We start from the raw sequence: 23,875 nt of genomic DNA on the forward strand, positions 1-23,875 counted from the left end.
TAGCCCATTCTCAAGGCTCTGGCCTTTAAAAGTTTCTCATTTTTCTAATCATAGATTATAAGGTTGCAAAAGATAGAGTAACATTTGTCTTGTTGGAAGTTCACAGGAACATCATGACCTGACCTATGCAGACAGCTGCAAGAAAAACGACTCCGACATTAAGAAGTTTGCAACAATCAGCCACATTTCCTCCCTTTTGTGGAGAAGACAGTGGCAACCCACTCCAGTACTCTTGCCTGGAAAATCCCATGGACGGAGGAGCCTGGTAGGCTGCAGTCCACGGGGTCGCGAAGAGTTGGCCACGAATGAATGACTTCATTTTCACTTTTAACTTTCATGAATTGGAGAAGGGAATGGCAACCCACTGCAGTGTTCTTGCCTGGAGAATCCCAGAGACAGGGGAGCCTGGTGGGCTGCCGTCTATGGGGTCGCACAGAGTCGGACACGACTGAAGCGACTTAGCAGTAGCAGCAGCAGCAGCCTCCCTTTTTAGTATTCTGAAGGATGCCTGAATTCAATTCAGGTAAGATGGTTCTTTGGGACACTAGTCCACCATCTTCTTGGGTTGCTGGCTTTCCAAATCAAGTTCTATTCTTTGACCCCCGACACATCGTCTCTTGATTTATTGACCTGTCACGCAGTGAGCAGTACCACTTTGGACTTGGGAACAGTCTTAGTAGAGCTGACCTGAAGCAGAGGTCGACCTGCTGAACAGATATTGCCCAAACTAAGAAAGTAAGTCAAGGATGATTTTCAATGTCTTTATTAAGAAATATCAAAAGTTGATTACATTTCCATACACAGTTTTACAAAGTTCGAGTGAAGGGGAAAGTAGGGAGGCCATCAGTATGCCTGTTTGGACACCACAATCACTTTCCAGAAAGGTAACCTTGTCACTTTTGGTCACCTCAGCAGTAGTCCACACAAGGCTCTTTCCTACTTCCTCTAGGCCACAGCATAATACATCACTTGAGTTCTAATAAGTTACAAATACTCAAACATTTGTCCTTTTCTTCTGTCATTATCCTTCCCTGAAAAAGCCAAGCTGTTTATAGAAAGCACAACACTTGAGTCTCATTGACTGCAGTTTGCATCACATTTTCACAAAGCCTGCGTTGAGAGTTGGAAAACATTGCAAGTTACATGTTACCATAGCATACTTGGGATGGAACCCACGCACATTGTTATTTTTTATTTTAACATTTAACAAAAAAGAGGGAAGCACTCAACTTGGAAACGGAACAGCACAGTCATCAGTGGAGAAGTTAAGTGCGGGACAGGGCCTGCAGATTCCACGAAGCTCCTCCAAGAGGTCACCAGGGTGACCAAGAACAATTGGAGGCAGGGATATCAATACAGAATACAGAAAGAGAGCCTCTTGGGCAGGGAACATCACAATCTTTTGTGTCAGGGATATTGCATCAGAGGGGAATTACACTTTCAAAAATGATCAGGGCTAGTGGGTCCTTGGCACCAGACAGGACACTGGCAATGGTTTGGTGTGCCTCGGTGAAGCCTTGTGCTGGGTTATCTAAAAGTGGATCTCTGAAGAGACTGTCCAGCAGCATCAGAAAGTGCTATCTTCAGAGGAAGGACTCCTTATTCACCCACATGAGACTGCGGGTCTCGTTGGGCTTGCATTCATACTCAATGACGGAGAAGGGACTTCCCCACTGGCAGTGATCTCGCTTGTGGTAATTGTAGAACTTGACCTGCCACATTGTCTCGAAGGTCCCAATGTCAGTGAACTGAGGGAAGAGAAACACACTCCATCAAAAACTCATTCTGCCACCAGCAATAGACAAAAGCTGATGTTCGTAATAGGGAAGAACAAATCTGACTCCATATTAGAGCTGTTTCTTTTACTTTAACCTTCCCATTCTATTGTTTTTGCTTCAAGGTAAGAATGTTACCTGAAATACACAGGATAGCCCGTTTTCAAGGTTCTGACTTTTAAAGAGTAAAACACTTTTCTAGTCATATAGAGGTAAAATGTTGCAGAACAGAGAGTAACATTCATCTTGTTGGAGGTTTACAGGAACATTGTGACCTGACCATGTGGACTGCTGCAAGAACAGATTCCTGCACCAAGAGGTTCGCAATGACTAACTCTCCTCCTCCCCACACTCTGCCCCTCACGTTTCAGTAACCAGTATAATCACTCCGGGCTCCTGTGATAAAAGCTTAGGCCTTTTACTGTAATGAATGATCTTCCTTTATTACAAGAGAGATTTTCCTGAAAAGCTATCTGTAAGTCATTTATTTCTCTATAAAATCACATTCCCATTACACTTATTGCATTTGCTATGATATTGCCTTCATAAAAATAACTCTCCAAATGTGTATGTTTCCTAAATTGAAGTTCTGGAAACCACTCTTAGAATCTCAGAATTTCAGAGCTTGCCACAGAAGGGAGATTGGGAAGAGAAGAGAAGAAATGGTGTTTAATGATTGCTTTTGGTTTCTGTTTAATAAAACAGTTGTACAAAATAACGTGTGTCCAACATGACTAAACATAATATACAACTGCCCTCTCATCATTAATTTCAACTCCACGAAAACCTATTTTATTGAAAGCATTTGCTTGTTAAAGATGCTAACTTTCAAGTACTATTGAGTGTTTATAAGCCATGCCCATGCCTCAGGTTTTGATTATACATTATCCAAAGCCATAGCTGAATATCTACTGTGTGACTTACACATAGAAAAATTTGTATAAGGGATGCTCCTTGCTCTCAAGAAATCTGCTACCTTCTACCAGAAGACAGGCCCTGAAAACACTGCACAGAATTCTCCAGAGTCATGAGCACACAATTCTCATGTAGCTGAGAAGAGGGTACAGAATACCCTAGAGGCCGCTGGGCAGGGGCTCAAGTGGCCTGCGGGGTAGCCTGACCCTGCCACCGTCTCCTGGAGCTATTTAGGGGACCTGGCATTAAACAGCATGATGCCTGCTGTTATTTTCTCCTCTGACCCTCCCTTGTCATGGGAGGAGACACGGACTGACTTAGCAGGGTTCTTAGACTTGTCAGGAGCCAGAAGACGTGGAGGGGGGAGGGCAGTGAGCAATAGGAGCCTTCTGCTAGCGGCTGCCACAGGGGAAGGGTGATCAGGTGCTTCCCAGATAGCTTTCCAAGATGCTTTCAAAATTATATCCTGCACCATTGCCTCATCTTGTTAATCTGATCCCAAAACAAGATTTGGCTTGCCTTTGGAAAATTTGCTTGACTTGTAACAGTGGATGATGTACCTCGAGTCCACAAATCTTCTCTCAGCTAAGAAAATGAAGTCTCTCTTTATAGAAAGTCATGACTTAAAGACCTGTGCACAAATATGCAGCTTTATTCACAAAAGCCCTAGACTGGAATCAACCCAAATGTTTCAGCATTTACCTGCTGATAGACACATTTTGGTATATCTACTAATATAAAAAGACTTTTTACTTAACAATAAAATAGAACATACTGATTCAGGCAGCAATAAGGTTGGATTTCAAAGACATGCTGGGGGAAAAAAAAAAAAAAGACATGCTGAGCAAAAGAATCCAGACCCCCAAAGAATATATGTACTATATGTACATATATGTACCATATATTTATGTACATATATATGTATATCTATGTAGTTTATAGTGATAGAATGCCAGGCTCCTCTGTCCATGGAGTTTTCCAGGCAAGAATACTGGAGTGGGTTGCCAGTTCCTACTCCAGGGGATCTCCCTGACTCAGGGATTTAATCTGCATCTCTTGTGTGTCCTGCATTGCAGGTGGATTCTTGACCTGCTGAGCCATCAGGGAAGCCCCAGAATATAATCTATGCTGGGAGGAAATATCTGTGGTTACCTCGGTTACCTGAGGTAGGAGGAGGGGATAGATGATTGATGAAAATGTGCCAGAGGCAACTTTTTGCAGGTAACGGAAACATTTTACATCTTGATTGGGGTGGTGGTTACAAGAGCACATGTATGTGTTTGTTAAAACTCATTGATCAGTATACTTAAAATGGGTATATTTATTATATGTAAATATGCAACAAAGTTGATTAAAAATTATAAATATTGATTTTTAATGAGCAACAAGGAGACAGGTATTCTTAACCCTGCCAGTGGGAACTGAATTACATAGCCTTTTGGAAGGGTAATTTGTCTCTGGAAGGACTGACACTGAAGATGAAACTCCAATACTTTGGCCACCTCATGCGAAGAGTTGACTCATTGGAAAAGACCCTGATGCTGGGAGGGATTGGGGGCAGGAGGAGAAGGGGACGACAGAGGATGAGATGGCTGGATGGCATCACCGACTCGATGGACATGAGTTTGATTAAACTCTGGGAGTTGGTGATGGACAGGGAGGCCTGGCATCCTGCGATTCATGGGGTCACAGAGTTGGACAAGACCGAGCGACTGAACTGAACTGAACTGAAAGCTGTGAACATACTTGGGTATAGCAATTTCATTTATAATTTATCTTGACATCACAGTGTTCAGAATAGTGAAAAACTGAATTATAAATTTCCATCCTTAATTCATTATGGCATATCTATATAGTGGAATACTATGTAACAATTCTAAATGTAAATATTTAAATAAAAATTTTCCATTATTCTGTATTGTTACCTGAACTAAGCAGAGAACCAATAAGACTGTCTAGCATTAATTTCATTAAAATTATACAGGACTTTCCTGGTGGTCCAGTGGTTAAGAATCCTCCTGCCAGTGTAGGGACACGAGATCGGTCCCTGGTCCAGGAAGATCCACATATTGTGGAGCAACTAAGCCCATATGCCACAGCTAATGAGCCTGTGCTCTAGAGCCTGTGAGAAGCGACTACTGAGCCAGGGGCCACAACTACTGAAGCCCATGCGCCTAGACCCTAGGCTCTGCAACAAGAGGAGGCATAGCAGTGAGAAGCCGGTGCACAACTAGAGAGGAGCCCCCACTCTCCGCAACTAGAGAAAGCCTGCATGCAGCAACGAAGACCCAGTGCAGCCAATAAAAAAAAAAAATATACATGTAAATGCTGATGGAATAAGTTTCATTTTCTTCTATGTACTTATTGGTACTTTAATGATCAAATTTTACTTTCATAATCAGAAAAAAATGTTAAGCCAAATTATATTTACAAGTTTAACCAAAGAGCTAATATCCTTAACATAAAATATGTTAAGAACTACTAAGAACATTCGGATAAAACTGAACAGTTCATTAAAAAAATTGGTTAACTCTGAAAAATATTCAAATGTAGTAGTATTAGTAATTAAAGAAATACAAACTTTCAGAGTTTTGTAACTTGTTCACCTATCAACTCAGCAAACATTTTCAAATACCAGAAGCAGTTTAAACCTAAAACTTTAGGAAAGTATTATGAAAAATGGTGGTATATCTGTACTCTGAATATGTATAACCACTAAACAGAAATTTCGGGTTTTTTTTTTTTTTAATTTATTATTCATTTAGTTTTGGCTGTGCTGGGTCTTCACTGTCGTGAAGGCTTTTCCGTGGTTGTGAGTGGGGGCTGTGCTTTGGCTGTGGTGCCCGAACTTCTTACTGCGGTGGCTGTTTGTTGGGGAGCATGTGCTCTGGGGCACGCGGCCTTCAGGAGTTGCAGTGCATGGGCTCAGCAGTGGTGGTCGATGGGCTCTAGAGACAGGCACACAGGCTCAGATGCCCAGTGGCATGTCGAATCTTTCCGCATCAGGGATTGAAACTGTGTCTTCTGCATTGGCAGGTGGGTTTTTAACACTGAGCCACCAGGGAAGCCCAGGAATTTAGTTTTAATGATGACAGAAGATGATTAAAACAATGTTAACAGAAAAAAGATGGATGAAAATGAGCTCAAATATACTAGATGTATAGAGAAAAGAACATGGAAAAATATTAACAAGAATTCCCTAAGTAAACTTTTTCTAGCTTTCTACTTAGATTTTCTGCAATAAATATGTTACTTTTATAAGCAGAAAGAATATTTTAAATGGTGAGATGGATCTATCACCCCTGAAAAATTAATACAAATATCCCTCAAACCCTAGGGATTTAATAAAATCTATTAAGGATACATAGTATGAAGTATGATACAACTTTGTTTATAATACCACCCTTAAGTGGTAATAATAAACTGATATCTCATTTTACAAATCACTGAGATGACTTAGTATTATTTTTGACCAACGTAGGATACTGTACATTTTAAGTGCAACTGAATTAAGTTCTAAAAATATTTTATAAACACCAACTAAACTTTTGCAGGAGCAGCTTGAAACAAGATTAGGTAAGTGGGAGAAACAATACTGAGGCCTTTTTGGAAATAGATATAAATAAAAGTTAGCCACAAAAACAAACAAAGATGATTATGACCACAGGCAATAAACAAAAACAGAAGCCCTAAGGCACTACACTTAACATCTGGGTAACCTTACAACTAAGACAGTCTCCATCCAAGAATTCTCAGCAACACAGTAAACCAAAACAGAAATATGTTGACAGCAAGTCACAGCTAAAGATTCTATTTTGTTTCTTTTATTAATGTTGGACTCAAGGTCATGTTATAGTAAACTAAACTGCTGCTGACTAGGCATATATTTTCCTCTCCCACATCTTAATTGTTTTAACTTCTCATAAGTGCTCTTTCTATTCTTCCTTCTGGAGCTCTATTTCCTAGCCATCTCTACCTAACTCGGGATTTCTTCTGTTCTGGCTGAGAACAGATGGGGTCTTCAAAACGGACATTGCTTTTGAAGAACAGAAACAACTACATAGCTTTCTACCCACTCCCAACCCATCTGTGCCTTCCAAGGAAAATTTACCCAGGCAAGCTCCCCAGTGATACACAGGATAATTCTGTGCATTTAATAGCTCTCTTTTTTAAAATACACAATTACTATCCTTTATCTCATTCAGTCTTGTGTCTGGTTTTAACATCTCCATTTTGTGGATGAAAGAACTAATTCAGAGAGGTTAAGTGAGTTACTCTAGTACTGTGCAGCCAGCTAGTGGTAGGAGCAAGTCAAGAACCTAGGTTTCCTAATTTTCATCTAGAAAATGATAACCAGTGTACAAGCAAATGGGCTACAAGCTACTGAACAGTGTTTCTTTTTTCTCCCTGAATGAGAAGAATATCTATGAATTGTCATGTGTAGAATGTTTTAGGATGCCACTACAGACTGTTTGTATCTCCCCAAAATTCAAATGGTAAAGCCTAAATCCCCAGTGATAGTATCTGGAAGTGGGGTCCTCCGGAAGTAATTACGGCGGGAAGATGGAGCCCTCATGAATAGGATTAGTGCCCTTATAAAAACAGACATGAGAGGGATGATCTGTTTCTCCCTTCCTTCATGTGAGAACACAATAAGAAAGAAGCTGTCTATGAATCAGGAAGAGTGTTCTCATCAGACACCAGGTCTGCTGGCACCTTGATCTTGGATTTCCGGCCTCCAGAACTGTGAGAAATAAATATCTGGTGTTTAAGCCTGCCAGTCTATAGTATTCTGAAACTGACACTCTACTATATACCTGGACATTTTATTTACGTTAGTGTTCTTACAAGTTACAAGCCTTGGTACACTTCTGTTTCACAACCAATGTGAAGGGGAACCCAGATTCTAAGGAGAGGAGACTCATTTGTTGTCCTCAGTAACAAGTGAGGAATCTTGACTTGTTAATAAACAGTAAATATTTTATTGAAAATTTTTTTTCTGTTGTGTTGGGTCTTTGTTACTCTGTGCGGCTTTCCCTAGTTGTGGAGAGCAGGGTCTACTCTCTAGTTGCAGTACATGGGCTTCCCATTGCGGTGGCTTCTCCTGTTGAAGAGAAAAGGCTCCAGGCACAACAGGCTCTGGGCGATGATAGTTGCAGCACTCGGGCTCGGTAGTTGTGCTGGTTCAGTAGCTGTGGCTCATGGGCTCGGGAGCGTGGGTTAGTAATTGTAGCACATGGGCTTAGTTGCCCCATGACACATGGAATACTCCCAGATTGGGGATTGAACTCATGTCTCCTATATTGAAAGGCAGATATTTAATCACTGTACCACCAAGAAAGTCCTGAAGAATTTATTTTAAACAATTTCTGTGGTGGTCTTACAACCATATGACCTAGAATCCCCAGAGTACTTCTCTCCATTCACCATTCTACTCAATTTCACCAGTGACATTTGAAATTCATCAAGGATAAAGTGACGCAGAAATTCATTGACTTAGGAGCACAGAATCAACTTATTATATTGATAGAGACATGATGTTACTTCATTAGTAAACAAATTCAGTATAAATTAGCATCTGTGACTTTTACTGTGGTATGACCTACCAATTCCTACTGGATTCCAAACATCTCTATTCCTGTACCATTTGAAATTTTATTAGTAAATCCTTATTTTCCATTTCTCTTAGCTGAATAGATAGGGCTAAAAGTTCTAAGTCTTATAAGTATGCTTAACTTCATAAGAAATTGTTAAACTTTTCCAAAGTGATTGTGCCATTTTACTTTCCCACCAGCAATATGAGTTTCAGTTGTTCTATTGATACATTCTCTCCAAAAGCTGACATTGCCAGTTCTTTTAATTTTAGCTAGTCTTATAGTAAGAAGAAGAAAAGCAATAAAGAGCACAAACCAATGAAACAGAAAAAGAAAAAACAGTAAAGAAAAACTGATGAAACTAAAATCTTCTTAAAAAACTATCTTTAAAATGGATAAGTTCCAGCAAAACTGAGCAGGAAAAAGAAAGCAAATTACCAATATTAGGAATGAAAGATGCTATCACTATTGATCCTATATTGGTAACAACATGGAATCCTTAGATTAGGATCCTTATACCAATATGGGCTTCCCTGGTGGCTCACTGGTAAAAAATCTGTCTGCCGATGCAGAAGACATGGGCTCAATCCCTGCGTTGGGAAGATCCCTGGGAGACGGCAATGGCAACCCACTCCAGTATTCTTGCTTAGGAAATCTCAAGGACTGAGGAGCCTGGCAGGGTGCAGTCCACTGGGTTGCAGGTGTTGGCCACAACTTAGAGACTAAAGAACAACATATACCAATACATTTGGTATACAAATGTACAAATTCTTTGAAAGACACAAACTATCACTAAATCTCTAACTACTAAAGAAATTGAATTTGTAATTAAAATTCTTACCAGGAAGACAATTTTAGGCTCAGTGGCTTCAATGATAAATTCATACACTTAAGGGGAAAATACTGATTCTACGCAACAGAGAAAGGAATACTTCTCAATTCATTTTGTGAAGCCACTGTTACCCTGATACCAAAACCTGACCAAGATATTACAGGTAAAGGAAAGTTGCAGACAAAAATTCCTTATGGATTTATGCATAAAACTTACATATAATTTTATTTGCTTGAAATATTAGTAAATCAAATCCAGCAATACATAATAAGGATATTATATTGGAGGTTTATCTTCAGAACTCAGGGATGGTTCAATATCTGAAAATCCATGTAATCTGCCATATTAACAAAATAAAGGAGAAACATTATGTAATCATATCAATAAATGTAGAAAGAACATGTGGTAATTCAACACCCTTATACTTTATACTTATACCATCCTTATTTATACCTTTTACCATCCTTATATTTTATAATCATATATATAATAAAAACTCTCAGCAAACTAGGAATAGAAGAAAAGTTCTTCAGTCTGATTAAGGGCCATCAATAAAAAAACAATAGCTAACATCACCTTCAACATTAAGTGAACCGAGTCCTTTCCCTATAAGATGGAAATAAGGCAAGGAAAGCAGTTGCTTCTATTCCTGTTCAGCACTGTATTAGTGGCTCTAATTAAGGCAAGAAGGGGAAAAAGGGAAACAAAACTTCAATTCACGATAAAAATGTGTGCAAAAACTATGAAGCAATTAACAAGCAAATTCAGCAAGTTTGCAGAACCCAAAATCAATTTAGAGTATAAATCATATTTCATAAAGAAATACACTAGCACTGAATTAGTAGTATTATTTTTTAATATTTGGCCAATTTTGTGGGTGAAAATTGGCCTTGTATTATTTATATATATATTTATAATAGTGAAAGTAAATCTTTTTTAATATTTATTGATGATTTGCATTCCTTTGTGAATTGCCTCTTTATTTTTTTTGCTTATTTTTCAATTTCCTATGTCCTTCTCTTTCAATTTCCTATGTCCAGTAAGGTTCTCTTCCTTACTGGTTTCTAAGAATTCTTTATATATGAAGTAACAGATTGTGCCAAAATATTAGAAAGAGTTGACAGGAGGAACACATTTTATGTTTGGGAATCCATGTGTAAGGCCACCTTCCCGCACAACACAGGCTCACAACAAGCTCATGTATTGCTTGCCTCATTCCTCCAAACTCCCCCCAGTCTCTTGTCTAAGAGGGCCAACCAAAAGGGGAATAATGTGATGACTTATCATAATGCAGACAGAATCTCCCTTTGGGCTCTCTCCTTGAAGGGACTAAGTGGAGAATTAGTCCCATTAAAATACAAGTCAGCAATACTCTTTGAAGTGGGGGTGGGGTGGAGAGCTTTTAGACTTGGGTGGTAGTGTTTAGTCACTAAGTCGTGCCCAACTCTGTTGTGACTCCATGGACTGTAGCCCACCAGGCTCCTCTGTCATTGGATTTCCCAGGCAAGAATACTGGAGTGGGTTTGCCATTTCCTTCTCCAGGGGATCTTCCCCACCCAGGGATGGAACCCACATCCCCTGTCTCCTGTACTGGCAGGCAGGTTCTTTACCACTGAGCTGCCGGGGAAGCCCTTAGAGTTGGGTATCATTCATAAATTCCTGGTACCAGGGCCTCTGGAATTATGTGAATAAAGAGATCACTGCCACTAATCTAAGTCAGATGGCATTTGATAACATCCTGAGTTCAGCTTCAGGGCTGCAGCATTGTCTGCACAGGCAGTGGTAAATCGAGGCACCACTGCTTAACCATCCATGTTATTTATCAAGTTTTTCACATGTCACCAAGTATCATTTGCCTTTTAAATTGCCTTTTAAGGAAAATTTAATTTAACTTTGTTTACAATATTTAACAGGAAATCTACATTTATGTAATCAAGAGTTTTCCATTTTTAATCTCTGGATTTCTTCCTTTTTTACCTTTGGATTTCTTCCATTTCTTTTAGGTTTAGATACATTCTTTTCATTTTGATTTTTTTACAAATTTGATGCTTTAGAGATAATCTCATAATCCATCTGAAATATTTTTTGATCAGGAAAGAAGGAAAGGCATCAGGAAAGAACAGAGGCTGCCAAGTATCCTAGCATCATTTATCCAATGTTTAAACATCTAAGAAACTATCTTGAGATAACCCTAGACTTATAAGAAGTTGTTTGGTGTACCTTTAATTCAGCTTTCCTTGCTAGCTTCACCTACTTGATTAATTGAGTTTACCTGGACATCTCAAGACTTCCTTATTACTTATGTAAGTGGTTGTGTCAGCAATGTATAATATTTAAGCTTGACAGAAGTTTTGTCATAGGATAGTGTTAAAGCATATGCAAAGCTTTCATCACAAAAATGAAATTTTCACTTAACATTTCAGCTGCTTGATCAGGAAAACTTCTAATTTCAATTAATGATAATTCTAATTTCAACTGTAATTGAATTAGCCTATCACTGATAAAATACAGATGCATGGCCAATGCTCAACCAAAAGCTGTATGATCATTGTTGGAATAATCAATCACCTTCTTCTTCTAGAGTAGAAATTATATTTAAGGACCTAGGCTTTATTGCTCGGACTCATAAAATGTGAAATACCATTTTAAATCTTTTGGAAATGATGTACAGTATAAACATAAATCAAATTTGAATTAGAGGAAAGTTAAATCACATAAAATCTAAAATTATGGGAAACCCAAAATAGACTGTTAACTATGAAAAAATAACCATCTTCATTTTAAAAGAAAAAATCATAATAGAAAATGAAAAATTTTAGTGTAATTGTATTTCTATACAATGAAAAATAAAATAAAGCAAGAGTAAGAGAAACAGGATAGATATGACAGATTTTTTTCTTTATTAGGAGTCTGTGATTTAAAAAAATAATTTCCAACAGAAGCATTGACAAAACATGAAAAAACAATCTATAGAAGAAGCAAAATTAAACTGACATGTAGAAATGTTCATTCTTGTGATAGTGAAAAGTAAACTAGAAAATCTATTACATTTGTACATTTAATATGTACATCTAGTACATATTACATTTACACTATTACATAGTGAAAAGTAAACTAGAAAATCTATGACATCTCAGTGATGTCATAATTATAATAAAGTCAGTAGGCTTCTTCATTGCTAGTAACATTGTAAAATAGTATGTACAACTTAAAAAAAAACAAAACACCAAAATGCCATATTGGAGAACAGCCTTAAAGATTCAGTTCTTTTGACCAAATATTTTTACTCAGATTGAAGTATATATATATATATATATATATATACATATATAAAATTTTATATTATAGCACTTTTTATGATGGGACAATCAATATATCTAATATCTGGGTAAGTCTAATCATGATACATTGTGATAGAGTCTTATATTACCATTAAAATTTTAAAAATATGTAGAAAGTTGGACAATATATATTAAAAATGATTACAACTATAGAATGTATTTATGTGAAAGTTAATCTGAAAATGAACCAAATCAAAATGCAGGGATTACTGGTGCTTTAAAAGCTCACATTTCTGAATCTTGTCTTGATATTTCACAGTTTTTTAAAGAAACATGCAAATCCCTTGAGATGCTGGGATGCATAGCCACACTTCTCAGCATGCCTGTACCCAACCAGAAAGGAATCCTATATGGATTTGTTGGATTTCAGTCCTAGTTGGTGTCATCCTAAATGACAGTATTTGAGAATCTGACTTCTTCAGCAAATAACTAGTATCAATCATACCCTAAGGGTAATTTTATAATTTTTATACCATGTTAGGGCTGACAGTGGGCTTAGTGATCAAAGAGTAGAATTCACCTATTTGTATTAAAGAAACAGGCCCACTGAGTTAAGTTTGCCTGGGATCACAGTTAATTATGGGGCTTCTCTCATGGCTCAGATGACAGAGAATCGTCTACAATGCAGAAGACCTGGGTTGGGAAGATCCCCTGGAGAAGGGAACGGCAACCCACTCCAGTATTCTTGCCTGGAGAATCTGATGGACAGAGGAACCTGGCAGACTACAGTCCATGGGATTTCAAAGGGTCGGACACAACTGAGGGACCAACACAGAGTTAATTATAGAAGAAGATGACATCCTAATACCTTCATAACTTCCAGTTTTAATTCTGACATTCTAGAGGTTTCCTAAGGCACCCACACCACAGATGTTTCCCTTGATAAAGTATGTAAATTTAATAATCCAGGAACTTGCTGCTTAACTGACTGTATTTACCTGGAAGTTCAAGGTTTTAGTGTTGCCTGTGAGAATATGGTATGTCTACACTTTTTAAAACTTGAGTCATAATAATGGTAGCTTAAAAATGTCACAGGATAATGATGAAACTAGCTGAAAGCTTCACCACTAGAATGAATATTTGAATTCAATGCCAGAGCTGCTGACATAATCAGAAAACCTCTAATTTCCATGTTTTCCTGAGAATCAGCCTACTACATATAAAACACAAATGCATGGCCAATGCTCAAACCTAATGCTATGTGATCACTGCTGGAACATTCAACTATCAATCACCTGCTTCTTCTAGAGTAGAAGTTATATGGAAGAATCTAGGCTTTACAGATAGAACTCAGGATTCTTGAGTTAGAGCGTAGATATTCTTTTCCCCACAACACACCCCAAAGGTATTGAGTAACTTAAAAGCTCTCCAGCCCTTTAGCAGGTACCTGGACAGGCAATCCTGATCCAGAAAATAAAATCTTTCTTTTTATGGATATGTCTAAATTATACTCATACTAAAAAAAGTACCGTATTTCAGTCTCATTCAAAATAATGTAGATGTTCTTAGTTTACAAATCCAATTAAGAAGTTTTAAACTAAGTTCTAAATTGTTTGTTAATTGTTCTCTCTGGTGTTCTTTTTAAACTTACAGCAAAGGAAGTATGACTCCACACCCTTCTAAAACCAGAGGAAGTTATAGCTCTGCTCCCCTCAGCCCATTCTGGTTCCAGGGAGAAGGTGGGGAGGGGAGGTCTCCTCTCCTGTTCTGTGACCACCTGAATAGGATACAGTCTCATCTCCTGTGACTGCCTCTGTATCTGACCCAGTGCTCAGCACCAGTTCAGTGAAAGAATGAACAACTTAAAGTCAGCTCACTGGCCTTTTGAGCTCTCATTAGAATTCGATACATGGCCAATAGGCACATGAAAAGATGCTCAACATCACTAATAGAGAAATGCAAATCAAAACTACAATGAGGTACCACCTCACACCAGTCAGAATGGCTATCATTAAAAGGTCTACAAATAACAAATGCTGGACAGAAGGCGGAGATCTGTACACTATTGGTGGGAATGTAAATTGGTGTAGATGCTATGGAAAACAGTATGGAGGTTCCCCCCAAAAACTAAAAATAGAGTTGCCATAGGATTCAGCAATCCCACTCCTGGGCATATGCCCAGACAAAAGTAAAGTTTTAAAAGATACATGCATCCCTATGTTCAAGCAGCACCATTTAGCCAAGACATGGAAACAACCTAAATATCCTTTGACAGATGAATGGATAAAGAAGATGTGGTGCATACATACAATGGAATATTACTCAGCTATCAAAAAGAATGAAATAATGCCATTTGTAGCAACTTGGATAGACCTAGAGATTATCATACTAAGCAAAGTAAGTCAGAAAGAAAAAGACAAATACCATATAATATCACTTACATGTGGAATCTAAAATACTATGCAAATCAACATATCTATGAAACAAAAACAGACTCACAGATATAGACAACACACTTGTGGTTGCCAAGGGGGAGAGAGAGTAGGGGAGGGAAGGAAAGGAAGTTTGGGATTAGCAGAGGCAAATTATTACATATATAGGATAGAAAAACAACAAGGTCATACTGTATAGCACAGGGAACTATGTTCAATGTTTTATGACAAACCATAATAGAAAAGACTATGAAAAAAAAAAGAAAAAAAAAAGACTATGAAAAAGAAGATATATATATATATATATATATATATATATATATATGCATATACACACACATATAGTCTTCCAGGATTTTCCGGAAAATATATAAACATATATGACTGAGTAACTTAGCTGTACAGAAGAAATCAACACAACACTGTAAATCAGCTAAACTTCAATAAAATTTTAAAAAATAAAAATAAACAAAAATAAAATTCTGATAAGCATTTGCAATTTTGCTTCCAGTTAATCATTCCTTTAACTCTAATTATTGATATATATGCTATTCTCGATACACTAGAATAGAAGGATCTTTGATATAAAAGATTTATTTTGATCCACCAGCCCTTTACTGGATATGTGATCTTCAAATATTTTTTTAGAAGTCTAAAAATACCTTTTAAAATGTGTTTCTGTAGAAATGGATGGTTTTCTCAGAAAACCAACTAAAACGGACTCAATAAAATCTTTAAAGCCTCTCCAAAGGCAAACTTATGGACTAAGTTGAAAGTTATGGATATTCTTTCCAAATATCTTTACTTTGGATCCTGACTTTTATGGGGAAATTCTGCCAGACTTTCAAATAACAGCTAAATCATACACCATGTAAACAGTTTCAGAACACAAACTATGAAAATGTGCCCAATTCATTTTATAAAGCGATTAACTCTAACACCCCATGTTAACCGGTGAAGACCTTCTGTCCTTTGCCCATTTCCCCATCTAATCTACACATTTCTACTAGACTGATTTTTAACAACTGGCAAATCTTATCACTGTTACCAGGAAATGGAAGTCCTACATTGAAAAGTTTTTTAAAATGGTGATAATAGTGGGGTGGAACTGTTGGATGAAACTTACAAAGAGAATTATAAAATCTGACAAAATGTAAACAAAAGCTATTTGATGCATTTAAAAAGCAACTGAAAGCAAGACAGAAATCAGAGTTACTCTTGAAGGATCTCAACTCTAACAATTAAGAACCGTTCCTGTGGGTTTTTGCCTGAGGGTGCTCCCCAATCCCAGGCAGTTCTGGCAGAAGAAAATAGCAGTTTTACCTACTGGAAAAGGGAGAAGAATGTCCTGGGCTGGAAGAGCAGCTGGAAACTTAGGGAGAAAATCCTGGAAGCAAGAGAGCTGCAGAAGAGGTGAGACCCAAAATCTGACTGTGACTCCGCCATAATTCTACAGGCTAATCGCACGTATAGGCTGCTGGGAGGGGGTTTTTCCTGCTTGAAAAAGCAGACTAACCAGTAAAGAGTCTATTTCCCCCCATCAAACAACAGAAGTTTATTGTTTCTAGTTCAAGAGGTTGGTGGTGGTTTAGTTGCTAAGTCGTGTCTGACTCTTCTACGACCTCATGGACTATAAGATGCCAGGCTCCTCAGATGTCCCAGATCAGGGTGTTAGCAGGGTTGATTTCATCTAAGTGAAGCATCTATTCTTGAAAGAGAAAGTTATGCTGAATAAGATTTGGAAGTTTGCTGCCTTTTTTTTTTTTTTAATTGAATGCATTCCCAAACCTGAGAAGTTGGAGCCTTCATGGCTTGAAAGTACCAAAGCAAACAGCTCAGGCCTGGTAGAGAAACTGGAAATTTAGAGAAACCTCAGGGTAGATGGATACCAAAATCTTAGTGTAAACTGTCCAATTCCACAGCTGACTGCTAAACTCCACTGGGACAAAGGGGACTAGGCTAGAAAAGCAGCAACTGGAAGTTGAAAAAAAAATTAAGCAGAGATTTCAGCTGCTGTCCTGCTGGAAAGACAGAATTTGCAGCTTCAGTCCAGGAATGTAACTCAAAAAGAAAATAATCCTCAAAAGAATAAAATAAACTAAAATCAATAATATACCGTCTATAATGTTTAGTTTCTAATCAAATATTATCAAACAAGCAATGAAAGCATGACCCATATTCAGGAAAAAAGTCATTCCTGCTCTAACCGGGGCTAGATACTAGATTTACCAAATAAGTATTTCAGACCAGCAATTATAAATATGCTCAAAGAGGTAAAGGGCTATATGGTCAAAATGGGCAAACAGATAAGGAATCTTGAGAAATGGAAACTATAGAAAATACAGATAAAAATTCTAGAGCTGAAAAATATAATGATAGAAAAAAAATCAGAAAACAAGGGGCAGATGAAAAAAACAGTGAACTTGAGTATACATCAATAGAAATTATCTAATTTGGAGATCCATAAAAGAAAACTGGACAAGACCTTAAAGACCTGTAGGATAATACCAAACTGTCCAGTGTGTAATTGAAGCACTACAAGAAAGGGAAAGAATAAAGTTGAAAAGAATTTGAGGCAAAATAGTAATTAAAAATAACTCAAATTTGGTAAGAACATTAACTTATAGACTCAAATTCTATCTCTGTGTGTATAACCTAAATTAAAATATTTTAATGCAAATGAAAGAGATAATTCAGATAGGATTGGAAGTCAATGAAACAGAAAAATGGGTCAGTGAAGCATATGAAAACAAAACTGGGTTTTTGAAAAAGTCAATAAAATGGGTAAATCTCTAGCTAGACTGGTTGGGGATAAGGGAGGAATGGCAAATTATAAACATAAAGAATGAGTGAACATTATTAGAGATCCTAACACATCAAAGGATGGTGCAGGGTTCTTACCAACAGCCTCGTGCCAACAAATTTGACAATTTAGTTGAAATAAATGAATGATATCAAAGACAAATCACAAAAATTAACTCAAGAAATAAAACCTAAATAGCCTGTTATCAAAGAAGGAAATTGAATTTGTAACTAAAAACCTTTAAACAAAATGAAATGCACGCCTTTATTGGTGAATTCTAGCCAACATTAAATAAAAATAATATTTTAATAAGAATAATATGAGGTGGGAGGGGGGACCGGGATGGGGAATACATGTAAATCCATGGCTAATTCATTTCAATGTATGACAAAAACCACTGCAATGATGTAAAGTAATTAGCCTCCAACTAATAAAAATAAATGGAAAAAAAAGTTAAAAAAAAAAAGAATAATATAAACTCTTCCAGAAAACAGAAGAGTGAAAAACTTTCAAATAATTTTATTATTATTCTGATACCAAAACTAGACAATGACAATACAAAAAAAGAAAACCACAGACCAATATTTCTCAGGAACACAGATGTAAAATCCTCAATAAAGTGTTAATGAATCAAATCCAGTCATATATACAGGGAGCATCCCATTGACCAATTGGTATTTATCCTAGTATTCAATAACTTAAAGTTGTTTCAACATTGAATAAACAATAAAATCTACTAGAGAATAAAGAAGACATTATATGATCATCCCAGTAGGTATGAAAAGAATATTTGAAAACATATGACACATTCATATTTTTTTAAACCTCTCAGTAGAATTTCAGTAAATTAGTGATAAAAGGAACTTCATTAACCTGATAACAGGCAATTAATAAAAAACTCTACAGCTAACATCATACTTAGTGTTGAAAAACTGAATGCTTTCTTCCTGTGATTAAGGAACAAAGATGTCTACTCTCATCAATTTTACTTAGCATCAAACTGAAGGTCCTAGGCATTGCCATCAAGACAGAAATGAAAGGAATATGAATTGAAAAAGAAGAAGAAAAACTGTTTATTTGCAGAAGACATTATATCAAACATGGAAAAGCTTAAGTGTTCTACAAAAAAAATCCTGAACAACTATTAGGATTAACAAGTGAGATTAGCAAGGCCTCAGAACTCAAGATGAATATAGAAAAAAAACAATTTTATTTCTATAAATAGTAAACCATCATATATAATAGTGCTTAAATATGAAATACTTAATGAAAAATTTAACAACATATGCATAAAACCTGTATAGGAAACACTGTAATGCATTACAGAGAGAAATTAAAGAAACCTAAATAAGCAGATATATTCGTGTATCAGAAGACTCAATATTAAAGTGTCAAATCCTTTCAAACTGCCCAATTTGCAAATCCAATTAATATTCCAGTTCTTGGAGAACTGGAGAATAAACTGACAAGTTCATGCTAAAATCTATAAAACAATGCCAAGGGCCTAGAATAGTCAAAATGACTTTGAATAAAACAAAGCTGAAAGATTTAGGCTATCCAATTTAAAGACTACAATATAGATCATGGAATAAAATGTTTTAGCTCATGTAGGTCTTTTGCATTTCCAAACTTAAAAGACTGATATAATTAAGTATGTAAAGTAACTAGAATTCTTATACATTGCTAGTAAAAATATGAAATGGTACAACAATCAGGATATTTCTTATATGGTTAAACATATACTTACCATGTGATTTGTTAAATCTCCTCTTAGGTATTTACTCAAGAGAAATGAAAACATGCTCACTTTAAGACTCATACTCAAATATTCATAGCAATTTTATTTATAACTCCAAAGGCTGCAAATAACCCAGCTGTTCATTTATTGGTAAAGGGATAAATAAATTGTTGTATATCTTCACCATTATACTACAACATTATGCTAAGTGAAAGAAATCAGGCACAATGCTATGATTCTATTTACATGAAATTCTAGAACCATTAGAACTGTTATTGAGACAAAAAGCTCAGAGTGGCTAAGACTGGGGGCACTGACTACAGATAGGCACGGAGGAAATTTTCAGGATGACCAGAAATGTTCTATATTTTTATTGGGGTGGTGATTAGTCAAAATCTATGTTACTGTACAGTTTAAATTGGTGTACTAATATATTTACATACAATTTGTATGTAAATTGCATACCAAAGTTGACTTACAAACCTTCAATGGATTCCCAAAAGCATGAAGATAAATTCAATAAGCAGGCCCTCTAACATCTGAGCTCTGTTTACCTCTCCAGCTTAATCTTTTCTAAAAAAATTTTTATTGGAATACAGTTGATTTACAATGTTGGGTTAAATCCATCTTAATCTTAAGTCAGTCTCTACCTCACTGTCTGCTCAAGCTATGCTGGGCTACTCATTCCTTGAAACACATTTTGCTCTCCTCCAGCTGTTGATCTTTGTAGCTCCTTTTTCCTCAAATGTTCCCTCCTCTCAGCTCTTAAGAAAGCCATCCTAAGACCCCTGGTATATGTCCCAAGGGTACCACTACTTTTTAAGTACATTCTGTACAATAATAATTACTTACTTTATAATTGATAATCTTGTATAAAGTATGTTTTCCTCCTCTACATTAGAAGCCCTATGAAGCCAGGGATATCTATTCTGTTCACCACTCTTCTCCCAATATCTGATATATAGAGGAAGTCTTTACATATTTGCTGATAAATCAGCCAAACAAAAAAACAATAAAATTAAAAATTAAAACCCTTAAATATTAGCATTTTCAATGTAATAATATATTAAAAATGATAAATGACATTAAGTAGGGTTTCTTTTAAGAAATAAAGAGAAGTTAAATATTTCAAATTATTTCCATAGATAGATAAAGGAATGAAATGAAATTCAACACATCTCCCAATTATCTTTTAATGAACCAGAAAAAGGATGCTTTAACAAGATAAATATTCGAAACTAACAGTATATCTAATAGTGAAATGCTGGAGACAAGGATTATCACTATTAGTGGAAAACATTATTCTAGAAACATCAGCCAATGCAATAAGGGCAGGAAAAAAATAAAACCCAGAAAATGACACAATTATATGTATTAATAGATTATGACTGTCTACCTGAAAAATCCAAGATCAATGAATGAAGAATTTTAGTAAGCAAGTTCTGTAAGGTGGCCAATTATAAAATACACAAACATATACTGTAAAAACAATGCAGAAGTGATATAAGTATAGGCAGATCAATGGAACAGATAACAAAAATGTAGGGAGAGAATTAAATCTTTGCCACAAAGAAATTACTATAAAACTGATCACTGGAGAAGCATGGATTAATTAACCATACTGAGACACTGGGCTTCCCAGGTGGCTCAGGAGTAAAGAATCTGCCTGCCAATGCAGGAGATGTGGGCTTGCTCCTGGAGTTGGGAAGATACTCTGGCGAAGTAAATGGCAACCTACTCCAGTATTCTTGTCTGGGAAATCCCATAGACAGAGGAACCTGGCAGGCTATAGTCCATGGGGTCACAAAAGAATTGGACATGACTTAGAGACTAAAACAACAACTGGGACATTATGAACAAATATATGAAACTGTGAGCTGATATAACACTTCATAATATTTGATTTTATATCCTTTCTTAAGGGAAAATGGTGATTATTTTCTTTTACATGGTTTCCATTTGCTTTGGCATCATACCCCAACACTCCCAAGCAGACCTTACCGGCATGGTGATCTGGATGGGCTGCCGTTCTCCACTCTTGGTTGGGGCCACACCTTCTGTGTCATATGTTCCTGTATATACGATTCTGTCCCCATCAGGCTCTTTAGACTTCAGTTCCAGTGGGACAACCACACCACCGATGGAAATGTTCCTGCAATGGACTTGAGTTGATCATACATGGTAGAAATTAGCTTAGGCACCCTGTCCTGGTGTGGACCATAACCCTGGGCAAAAACCATACAGGGGTGGCTAACAGAGACACTGTGGTGTGATAGAAAGTTCTGAAACTTTAGGGAGCTTGTCTTTCCCAACTAACCCATGTGAACCTAGATCAACTGCTTAATCTCTCTGGATTGACATGAGTATTCTCATCCAGAATACTTGTATAAGGCTAAGTCAGATTCTGTCAATGGTCTTCCTCTTTAGTTTCTCATCTGTGGAACTTTTAAAAATCTAGCTATACCCAGCCTATCTCAAACACTTGGCTTGGGGTGTGGTTTGGGCATTTGTAAATTTATTTTAACATTGCAGAGGTGATTCTAATGCACAAGTAGAATTCAGAACCACTGAATGAGTTCTCTAATAATTTTTTTTCTGTTCCAACAACAGAACATTAGGGGTCCCATGATTTGGGGGGTACTCCTCCTCAAGCCAGGCATATACCAAAAATTCTCACTGCATCATTTCTTCATGTTAGGGTAATGGTTCTTGAAGTGTCATCTCTGGACCAACAGTGTCAGTATCACCTGCCAATCTATCAGAAAGCAAATTCTTAAGCTCCACTCTAGTGCTAGAGTTCACTATTTCTACTTAAGGTGAGGTTCAGTCATCTGTGTTTTAAAGAGCCCTCCAGGTGATTCTCATGTACATTCAGGTTTGAGAACCACTGGTTAAGGCATTGAAGCACTTTGATAAAATTAAAGTATAACAAGAAAAAAATTTTTATCATTAACACAAATTTGTTTTTAGATTAACTTGAAAAATAGAGAGGGAACTACCCTGAGGTAACTAGACCAGGTAACTTGGTAGAAGGGTTTGCCAGGAAAGATGGGGAAGGAAAAGTCTAGATCATATCTAGATGCACAGAACACTGGGAAATGTGAGAATAATGGATGCTTGGAGCTGTTGGGGATGCTGACAAGTAAATGGACCAAGAGCATCAGAATCAAGCCAGGTTTGATTCTAGGTCTTTCAACTGGAGCTTGGCACCTAGAAGGCCAATACAACTTTGTTGAATTAAAGTCTACTGGCAGATACAACTTTGTTGAATTAAGGTCTACTGGGGAAGACTTAAGATATCAGCCCTCTCCACCCCAACTTCCGAGCTCAGCAAATGGTAGTAGATACAATACGGGGTGGTTTCTTTCCTCTTTCCACATTAGACTTCACACCATGCTTAGGTAGAAGCTGAGAGGTAAAGGACTCCACCTCTCATGGTAAAGGATACTTCCCCATAAGTTCCTGCACCTTCCTCACTGACTTTCTAGCCTGAGGTTTACAGGATACAACCACCTCTGATAGCAGAGACGAGATAGTTCCTGTCACACACAGACACACACACAGATACACACACACCACCATCCTTTTGTTGTAAGATGTTGCTAATCCCATCACCAGGCTGAACAGACAATTCAGGAGAAAAAGAAACACACCAGGCAAGGGAAACTAGGCCTAAGCCGGCAAGGCTGCCCTCCGTCTTGCTTTTCCAGCCCCGGGGTTCCGGGCTCATAATGGCTGATGGATGAGTGGCGAGCATCCTTAAGAAGCCCCAGTAATCAGCCACCCCCAATTTTATACCTCATTACTCAGCCTTTATGCCTCCTTCAGTCTTGCAGAACCCGGCGGAGATGAACCGGAATTGCGGTAGGTGAAGCCCAAGGCGAGCTTCTCCCCTCCGCCCCAGCCCGGCCGCCTAAGGGTCCGCATCAATGGCTGGACAGAAAGGATGAGAAATTTACAAGAAAAAGCCCCCGATCCCCTGGCTTCCAGTTGCAGTATTAAACACCTCACCCTTCGAGGCGTGGAGGGAAGCGAGAATAGCGAAGGAGATGACCTAGGGAGCAGAGAGCTGACCTCATACCTCCCCCCCGCCACAAAACCTCCTGGGCCCTCCGGGCGAGGGGAGAGGTGCCCGGGAGAGGCTCTGGCTGTGCCGGGAGCCTCGGTCCACCCAGCGTATCCCAAGACAGGCCGGTCAGCCGCGGCGCGCGCCCGCACTCACTCGACCTGCAGCGTGGTGGGCTTAATCTTCACCTCCACCTTGTAGGAGGAGCCCGTGAGCAGCTTGATGGTGCGGTTCTGGCCGAAGCGCTGCCCGTCCACCTTGTAGAAAACCGGGCCGTCGTTCGGCTGGATGCGCAGGGCGATAGAGAGGCGCACGAGGCCCGGCAGGTCTCCCATGGCTGGGCGCGGGCGGGCGCGGCGGCTCCGGGGGGGCGGAGGACTGAGCCGGCGGCGACCGGGCGGCTGGAGCGCGGTGGGCGGAGAGGAAGCGCGGGGAGGGA

At 37.9% G+C, this 23,875-nt stretch overlaps 1 protein-coding gene and 1 long non-coding RNA gene across 4 annotated transcripts in view; one reads left to right on the forward strand and one right to left on the reverse strand.

Moving 5' to 3' along the window:
* The window catches only part of LOC110128061 (uncharacterized), a 44,478-nt gene extending 37,621 nt beyond the window's left edge, over positions 1–6,857 (forward strand). Inside the window, exons 4-5 of one of the 3 annotated variants that reach the window (XR_011492780.1) lie at positions 107–735; positions 2,031–6,857. This is a non-coding gene — a long non-coding RNA (uncharacterized lncRNA). Of the gene's footprint in view, positions 1–106 lie in introns of all 3 variants that reach the window. The other 2 variants (XR_011492781.1, XR_011492782.1) reach the window with 2 other exon arrangements.
* On the reverse strand, positions 748–23,871 carry CNRIP1 (cannabinoid receptor interacting protein 1). The gene is made up of 3 exons (XM_020878601.2): positions 23,593–23,871; positions 21,372–21,522; positions 748–1,748 (listed from the first exon to the last, which is right to left on the reverse strand). The coding sequence occupies exons 1-3, from the start codon at positions 23,769–23,771 to the stop codon at positions 1,584–1,586; spliced, it is 495 nt and encodes a 164-aa protein (XP_020734260.1). The 5' UTR covers positions 23,772–23,871; the 3' UTR covers positions 748–1,583.
* Positions 23,872–23,875: the final 4 nt, after the last annotated feature.

The sequence above is a fragment of the Odocoileus virginianus genome, chromosome 2 (assembly GCF_023699985.2).
Source record: "Odocoileus virginianus isolate 20LAN1187 ecotype Illinois chromosome 2, Ovbor_1.2, whole genome shotgun sequence".
Lineage (NCBI taxonomy): Eukaryota > Metazoa > Chordata > Mammalia > Artiodactyla > Cervidae > Odocoileus > Odocoileus virginianus.